This window comes from Coturnix japonica, chromosome 36 (assembly GCF_054131305.1).
Source record: "Coturnix japonica strain WE chromosome 36, WE-NBRP24, whole genome shotgun sequence".
Classification (NCBI taxonomy): domain Eukaryota; kingdom Metazoa; phylum Chordata; class Aves; order Galliformes; family Phasianidae; genus Coturnix; species Coturnix japonica.
The window spans coordinates 1688898-1697278 of record NC_140698.1 but is presented as its reverse complement, the minus strand read 5'-3'; the positions used below and the strand labels follow the sequence as shown (position 1 = coordinate 1697278).

Here is an 8381-nt window from a genome sequence, read left to right as displayed (position 1 = left end):
CACACGTCTGCTTTCTCCCCCGGCGCCGTGAGTGCGACTGCCACGAGAGCGGAGGTCTGATGCCATCTGCGAGGGATGGGACTTGCATCCGGTGGCTTTTCCGTTGCAGAATGTCCAGCAGCAGAGCGTGAGTGCCGTGAAATGAAGCTGGGCCTCAGGAGAGCAGTCTGGAGCTGCGTCACGAGCTTCCTGCATGGCCAGCGCAAGGTAGGTGTGCCTTACTGTAAGTGTGCACTGAAGCAGTGTTGGTTAAGCACGGCTCATTCCTCTGTCTGCAACAGATGGGCTTTCTGCACGCTTTATTGCTGTGGCCGGCGTTGAACAGCACAGCAGCAGCGAGGCCTCAAACATGTTCACAACCAGGTACGTGAATGTGAGTAAATTTAGCTGTGTGAATGATGTTATTGTTCATATTAGTAAGGCAGTATTCACATGTGTGTGATGGAGCTCAGGGATAGGTTTATTCTTGCCTGGTAAATTTTCCCTTCTTTGACATCCACCCGTCCTCTCTTGCTTCTCTTCCCCTCACCTGTAAGTGCAGCAGTACTGAAGGCTGAGGGCTGTTCTCCGAGGCAGGCGCTAAAGGGCAACTGAAATGCAAGTTTGATGTCCCTCTTTGTTCTTGGGTCGGTAGCCCAAGGTGACCAAGCTTCAGAGCACTTCTCTAAGTCAGCCTGGAAATGTTTCTAGCAGGAAGTAACTCCATCACAGTGCCTGAGAGTAATGATGCCTCTTTTTCCCCCCTCAGAGCAGGCAGCCTCCGTGAGAGCAGTAGAGCAGCAGGCTGTCTGTGCTATGGCTGCTGAACGGCATTTCTGGCCACCTGAGATCCCTGAGCCCATGCTAATGAAGAACATGCTGCGCCACGGACTCTTCTACAGAGCCGTTTTGCAGCTTCTCTGTGCTGGCCATCATGCTGCCAGTTTCCAAGTACCCAAAGGCAGTAAGTGGTGCTCTCATGGGCTGGGAGAAAGGCACGGGCAACCAGCTGGGAGGGAACCATCTGTAGCTGTTGCCAGCAGCCTGGAGGTGCCAGCTCGTCTTATCCTGCGGCTGCTGTTGCGCCCTATGAGCTGCCAGGCAGAGAGTCCACCTGCCCGTGCAGGGACCACCTTGCAGGAAAGGGCTTTAGGCTCTGGTTTGTGTGGGATTTGGGGAACGAGACAGGGGTGGAGTTTCTTGTGTGCCTGACTGTCAGGAAGGCGGTTCCCAGTTCTGGCAGCCCAACGTGCCCAGCAGGGTGACTTGAGCTCCCAAAGCGAGCCGCCAACCAGTTGTTAGCTGAGAAGGTTCCCTGAGCGTTTCTGAATTGATTCTTGTAGGACTCGGAGAGTTTGGGGACTGAGACTTGGGAGAGAGTGAAGAAAGCCAACGCAAGCGCTGCTCAGCTGAGGAAGAAAGCTGAGAAGGAAAGCAGAAAATAAGGATGATGGCCTGAGCAAGAAGCTACAAAGGACAGCAGAACCACCTGCAGCGCTTCCTCGGAGGTGGCACCAAAAGCTGCTGACTGAACAGTCCAGTTTACTGGCACAGCCGTGCTTTCCCTGTCATGGACGGTGGAGATGATGGAAGTGAACTGGACAGGAAGGGCTTGTGCTGCGTTAGAAGCAAAGAGGGCTTCACATAGGCAGGACTTGGTGTATGGCAAGAGCTGGAGATGCTGTGTTCCTTCAGGGTGTGTCTCTTGAGGTCCAGGCCTGGTGTAGGGTTAGGCTGAAATAGGGCTGGCTGGGACTGGAGAGGGAGGAGGTGACGTAGCCTCGGGGTCTGGCTTCTCCTTGGGTCTGACTGGAGGCTGAGTGACTGATTGCTAAGAGGAAATCCTGGGCAGCGGGGTTTCATTTCGGGGTGTGGGCGGGGTAATAAATAGTAGCCAAATCTTCTTGTCCGCAATAAAATTGAAGTGAACTTTCTAAACCTGGTGCTGCCTCTTTCAGTAGGTGGTCAGAACGTCCCTCGCTAGGGCTGGCAATCACAGGGCGATGAAGCGGTAGGCTTCACGTCTCTCCCTTGGACATGGTGCACGTTTTCCCCTGTTTCCTTGTTGGTCTTCCCAACCTGTGGCCTTTCAGCCAACCCGTAAGTGCTGGTGACAGGCTGTGAGCATCTCCTTACTCTCTGAGGTCCGACAGAAAGAAACCAGAGGAGGGGAAGCAGCCCGGCAGGAAGAAGGGTGTCCCGTGCTCAGCCCCTTGAGTTGGCCTCTCTTCCCTGAGGGCTCCTTCAGCTTCTGATGCACCGTGTGTTGCTGTTTGCCCTGGGAAGCCCAGCTGCACACTGGCAGCCGTGGCCTGTGCATCAGCCTCCCCTTGAGGCCCAAGGAGTTGTTTGTTTCTATGTATTCAGTATTGGTGTGGCATTTTGTTGTTTTGTTCTGCTTTGAGATCAGGGGTAATTTAACACTGCTGGAAGTAATTGGGGTTCAGGAGTAGCATATGTAGAATTTTGATCATGCAGCAAGTTGTGATTCCTACTGTGTTAAAGAACTGGCACACACATATACGCCTGCAGCCGGAGCTTGATTGACTCTCGTCAATACGGCCTTCCAAAGCCTGGCCCTGGGGAGCTGTCCAAAAATTTTCCAACCTTTTGTACTACCTAAGTTTATTTTAAAGAGACAAGGAGGAGTAATCTCTTAAAGGCTTTTTTTAAGGCATTGGACTAAGTTTTGATTATCACATCTCAGGAAGCTTCTGCATTCCACCTAGTGCTAATGTGATACATCAAGAGCAGATTACACAAGAGATTCAGGCCTTGCTGCCAGTCTTTTATGAATCCGAACTTTGTTTCATGTTGCCAGATATTCTGGTTTCCATTTCAGGAGATTCCTTTGCTGTATATTAAGAAGGCCAACTGCATCCTGGCCTGCATCAGAAACAGTGTTGCCAGCAGGAGCAGAGAGGTGATTGTCCCCCTGTTGTCAGCACTGATGAGGCTGCAGCTCGAGTGCTGTGTTCAGTTTTGGGCCCCTCACTGCAAGGAAGACATGGAGGCCCTGGAACGTGTTCAGAGGAGGGCAACAAAGCTGGTGAGGGGTCTGGAGCACAGGCCGTATGAGGAGCGGCTGAGGGAGCTGGGAATGTTCAGCCTGGAGAAGAGGAGGCTCAGGGGAGACCTCATTGCTCTCTCTAACTTCCTGAAGGGAGGCTGTAGTGAGCTGGGGCTCGGCCTCTTCTCTCGTGTCATTAATGATAGGACCAGAGGGAATGGCTTCAAGCTGCGACAGGGGAGATTCAGGCTGGACACTACGAGGTATTACTGGTCAGAACAGGTGGCCAGGCACTGGAATGGACACAGGGAGGTGGTGAAGGGAAGGGGACGAGGGCGAGGAAGGAAGGAAGGGAATGGGAATGTAAAGGAGGGAAAGCGAGAGGAAAGACATGGAACGAGACGTGAATTTTGGGTCCTTTTCTGGCAGCCGCCCCCCCCCACCAGGCCCCAGCCCTGCCTGAGCCACGTGACAGTGACAGGAAGTGCTTCCTGCAGGTGGTGGAGAGCACTTCCGGGCCATGGCGGCATGGCGGCCATGAGCGGGGCCGGGAGGAGCGGGCTCTGTGCTGCGAACGGGGTCGGGCCTCGGTGCGGGGGCACGGAGGGGCTGTCGGGGGAGGAGCTCGTGCTCTGCCGGCACCCAGAGGCGGCTCCCAGGCAGCTCCACGGTCTCGCTGTGCTGTGGAGTCACCCGGCCGGCCCCAAAAGCCTGGAGGCAGAGCCTGAGCCGGCCCCGGCCGTGTTGGTGTGCGTTGTTGTTCCAGGGGTGTGAATGAGGACTCCCCGCTGGAATTGGTGCCGATGGATCCGCACGCCTCGGTGCCGTGTTGGGCTGGGGCAGTGGGCGTGGATGAAGGTTTGTACAGATGGAGTGGGTCTGGATTGCAGTGAGCGGGACGAGTCCGGGCTGCGGTTTGACATGGTTGTGTTGGTTGCTTTTTTGCGCGCTTTATTGCTGTGGCCGTAGAATTCCCTCTTTCTTACCATCTGATCTGTGAAGGCTTCTTTGTGGGAAGGTTTTGAGGGATGAGGGAGTAGAAACTGCTTTTGTCACGAGTCATCTGGAAAGGTTTCACAGAAACAGCGACATTTGCAGAAGGAACGTATTGGCATTGGCAGTTGTGCAAAATACTCATTGGGATAGAGAGGAGGGAGTACCTGCAGAAGACCATTCTCTTCTGGTTTTGAGGAAGCCAGGGAGAGCTCAGATTGCAGCTTAAGCAATGTTCTTTTGTCACACTCTGGGTCCTGTGTTGCGTTCCCCAGAGTTTCATCTCTCCTTTCGATTCCAGTTCTCCTGACAGGTTAGGCTTGAATTCAGCATAATATCTGCTTCTCCCTGGGTTCAGGTTCTTTGCGTCTCCTGCCTGCTTTTCTCCCTTTTCTTAATGGAGAGTGGAGTTTCTACCACAGAGCAAAGTTTCCTGATTAACAGAAACAAATATGGAACATATTAGATGAATATAGCTCTGCATTTTTTTCTTCCTCCGGGTAGCAAGGGACTCCTGTGCTCTCATTAATATCAACAGTGAGTAGATGCTGCCTGCTATTGGAGCCTAAAATGCTTTCCATAGTTGAGTGGTTGGAAACATAGGGTTTTAACTTAAAATTGTTTGTGCAGGGTGAAGGTTGGGAACACAATTAGAATACAGTTACACAGTGCTCTATCCCCAGAACTTTCCAGCATTTTTCTTAACACAGCTTACGATTCATTTCAAAACAAACTAACAAAGATGAACTTGGGTTAGCGTAGCCCGTTTTAAATGATCCTTCTGTGTCTTTTCCAGGCTGGTAGCAGAATGGAGACTTTCCTGAGGCGCTGAGGAACAGACACAAGCTTCTTTTGAAGGCTTCAATGAAATTCTGCCCCAGCAGTATCTGCGGTCCTTTGATGCTAAGGAGCTGGAAGTAAAAGACTATTGTCAGATCCAGGCTGCTACATGTAATACTTGAATTTCAGTCAGAGTCTGAAGAGCAGAGTTCATTAAGGCTGGTGGTTCTGCTTTCAGGATGTGTGAGAGAAGCCTTATGTATCAGGTAGTATTTGGTTACTGTGTTGTTCTTCACTTTCTTCTTTGCAACCAACTTAGACACATTTCTAACGTTAAGATTCTGCCAACATAAATTTTTTGGCTGACAGTGTTTTTGTAGTCCTTGACAATGTGATTTGTGTGTGTCTAAAGAGTGAGTGACTGGAAAGCAAGGGAGATAAGAACCAAATATCAGCGGATGGTCAAATTACAGAGAGGAGCAGGTTTTAGCTGCTTTTGGTCTCTCCAAATTATACTCTGCAGCAGAACATCGTATTTCTAGCACAGAATTGTACGGTTAGGCAATGAGAAAGTATGGTTTATATGTCTAAATACATTCGTTTTCATGACTGGTGTATCTTCTTTGTTGCCACGGATGTTATTATTTGCTGTGGAAGTTTCAGAGTTTAATATTAAAACCAAGCGTACTGTTGTCACGGTTTGAACGAAAAATCCACCTGTGTCCGTGACAGGGGGCCGTGGGCCCCGGAGGGGCCCTAGGCTGAAAGGGAAAAAGTTAATTAGGAAAAGAAAACAGCGGCAACGATCTAAGGAGGCACACTTATTTACTAAATACTATATCGAAATACCGGATAACACAATATAATACAATATAATTGAAAATTGAAAATTGAGCTAACAAATCAAGCAAAATAGGAGAGAGAATGAGTCCCGTAACCGAGAGGCCTACTGTGAATCTAGGCGAACGGCTGAAGGCTCCCACACACTCCCCTGAACGCCAGAACTCGAAAGACGTCAGTCTGTTCTGCGACAGAGTTAATATAGAGTCCAGGTCCCGTGACCTATCGTGTTGTTCCCTGGGAGATGTAGTCTTCTTCTGTAAGTTGCAGATTCAGTAAAATTATTCATGCTTTATATGATGTTATGATGTGGAGTACTGATAGCAAAAATTACAAAATTATTAAACCATGACAACTGTGATTGCGGGTGCTTTGAAGTACAGTAGTATTTCAGTACAATAGTCTTGCTGTAGAAGCAAAGTAGTAGCTTGTAGTTTCCATGTTTATGAAATTTTTCTTCCCTAAAGGTGCTCCTGTGTGGAATTCAAGAAATTGATCTGAATGACTGGCAGAGGCAATACCATCTACCGGCATGATAGCAGAACCTGCAGACAGATATTGTGGTTCTGGCAGGTTTGTAGACTTCTTTTTTCCACACAAGAACGCAGCAACAGCTTAATGAGCAATAGTCAGAATTACTCAACAGGTAAGTAGCATGTAAATGTAAATGATAACTGCTAATCCAGCTGTCCCATGGGGGATGGGGAAGTGAACATTTCAATATTAAACTTGACATCAATGTTAATTATTATTTTTCAGTTTGGGAAATAAATAGATAATGAGAAGAGAATGAGATTTCTACAGTTTGTTACTGGAACGTGCAGATTACCAGTAGGAGGATTTGCTGACCTCACGGGTAATGAGCCCTCTTTAATGCATTTTATGCTCATGTTATTTCCTTTTTTCTTAATAAGGACCAAGCTGTGTGTTTAAGGGTATTTTTTAATGAATTTATATGGAATCTGAGTCTTGCATATTGGTAGAGCTGTGATAGAAAAAGGGATGGATGGAATGTGAACACGCCTTGCATCAGTGACTTGATCCATGGTTTGGACATGGTCCTGGCAGGGCAGCCTGCTTTGGGTATCCTTGGTTGATCAGAGTGGCAGGACTAGGTAAACTCCAGAGATTCCTTCCAGTACCAAACCAACGATGTGATTCAGTGGTTGAGTTTCTTTGAAAACCGCTTCATATTTATGCATTTCACTACGTGGATTTCTTCAGAGGGATGTAGTGAGAGACAAATGTCTTTGTGCTCTGCAAGTAGTTATAGTCTTGTTTTCACGCGCTGTGTTCATGTATTACCTACTGGTATACACGGGCAGTTAGACCTAAGAATTCATTGTTTGATTTTTGTACAGGGAGCAACAGACCCCAAAAATTTTGCATTGAGAAAGTTGGAAAGGAAAACTGGTTACCTGGAAGTCACACCTGGTAAGTACGAAGGATCAAACTCTGCTGTGGTTCTGTTCTTATGGATAGAAATCTACTTTGAGATTTTAGGAAGTGGGTGTGATATGGAAGTGTCTGAGACTGTGTGAAAGCAAAGCAGTGGGCTATGGCAGTAAGCTCTGCTGAGTAATAGTTGAACTTCTGAAAAGCAGTTTTGTTGTGGAGCTGATTCCATTGTAAACGCCATGGATCTGCACATCACTAAAAACGTAAAGCTACTTTTAGTACTTAAGGTTGTCCTTTTTTTAAAGAGTTTGGGATTGATCTTTCATTATCACCACGCTCGATCTTGGCAATGAAAATAAATAGCCACGCTCATGCTCCCTCTTGGCTGGAGAAAATGTAGCTTCTGCTCAGTTTCTCAGTTACGCTGGTGCTTTGTGAAGATGCTCAGATTTTAAGTTTCAGATACAGAAGAGAGATTAGGTGAGACTTGTTACTAAATACATTGCCAGTTATGGAAAGTTATCGCTGCTCAGGTGCTTGTTGTGCTTTAACTCTCACTTTCATAGACAAGTGCATGTCAAGATACAGGTGTTTTAGAGGGTACAAATGCAGTTTTCCTTCTGAACAGGACAGTTCATATGCCTGTGTTCCTAATGGATATTTGGTGGTTTAAACTGTTGTTCAATACTTAAGGTTTCTCTTTGTTTTCAGTTTCAATCGCTTGGACCTCCCAGCCTATAAGAATTATGAGCAGCTGAAGGAAAAGCTGTTATTTGCAACTGATAACCCCACAGCATCTGCTACCCCAGGTAATATTGGACTTCCAGCTGAGATGAATGACTTTACTGCTCCCAGCACTGCTTGAGCAACCTGATCTGTGTGAATTCATACTGCATAACAAATACATACTCGTATGTAGCTGCCAACTAATCCCAGTTCTCAAACATGAAAGTAACTTCTGTTTCATTGTTTGCCTTATGAAAATGACATGAAAAACTGAATGAGCTGCTGAGCTGCTGATGGACGAATTAACAAAGCCTTATTGCTCCGGGTAGCTCAGGTTCCTATATGAATATGAATGTTCCTATATGAAGCTGCACAGTAAATGCGTCATGTCTTCATCTGATCAAGCAGCGGGAGCTGATATTTTAATGTGTTTCTATTCCAGAAAAAGAAAAAAAAACTTGAAAAAGAAAAGCCTGTTAAAATTGTCTTGTTTGCATCATTCTGACATGCTGCGCTCTGTCTGTGAATTCAGCTCATGGTTCTGTTGGTATCTCCAGCCCCTGATTCTAGTGGTGTCTTCATTTTCTTCCAGCATCACTGTTTGTGTATTGCTCTATTGAACAAGGACATGAACAGGGATCAGCAGCACTGGATG

The 8381-nt window shown here is 47.4% G+C and overlaps 1 protein-coding gene across 4 annotated transcripts; it reads left to right on the top strand.

The window, feature by feature from the left end:
- Positions 1-3685: 3685 nt before the first annotated feature.
- On the top strand, positions 3686-8252 carry LOC146755072 (E3 ubiquitin-protein ligase Itchy-like). 4 transcript variants are annotated; one of them, XR_014938424.1, is made up of 5 exons: positions 3744-3847; positions 6070-6175; positions 6362-6458; positions 6964-7036; positions 7712-7783. XR_014938424.1 is itself a non-coding variant. In XM_085526357.1 (3 exons), exons 1-3 carry the CDS (start codon positions 3793-3795, stop codon positions 7863-7865), a joined length of 282 nt encoding a protein of 93 aa, XP_085382483.1. In that variant the 5' UTR covers positions 3686-3792; the 3' UTR covers positions 7866-8252. The 4 variants fall into 4 exon arrangements, 1 of the variants encoding a protein (XP_085382483.1); XR_014938423.1 differs by lacking the exon at positions 3744-3847 and having other exon boundaries at positions 5970-6175; XM_085526357.1 differs by lacking the exons at positions 6070-6175; positions 6362-6458 and having other exon boundaries at positions 3686-3847; positions 7712-8252.
- The last annotated feature ends 129 nt before the right edge of the window (positions 8253-8381 follow it).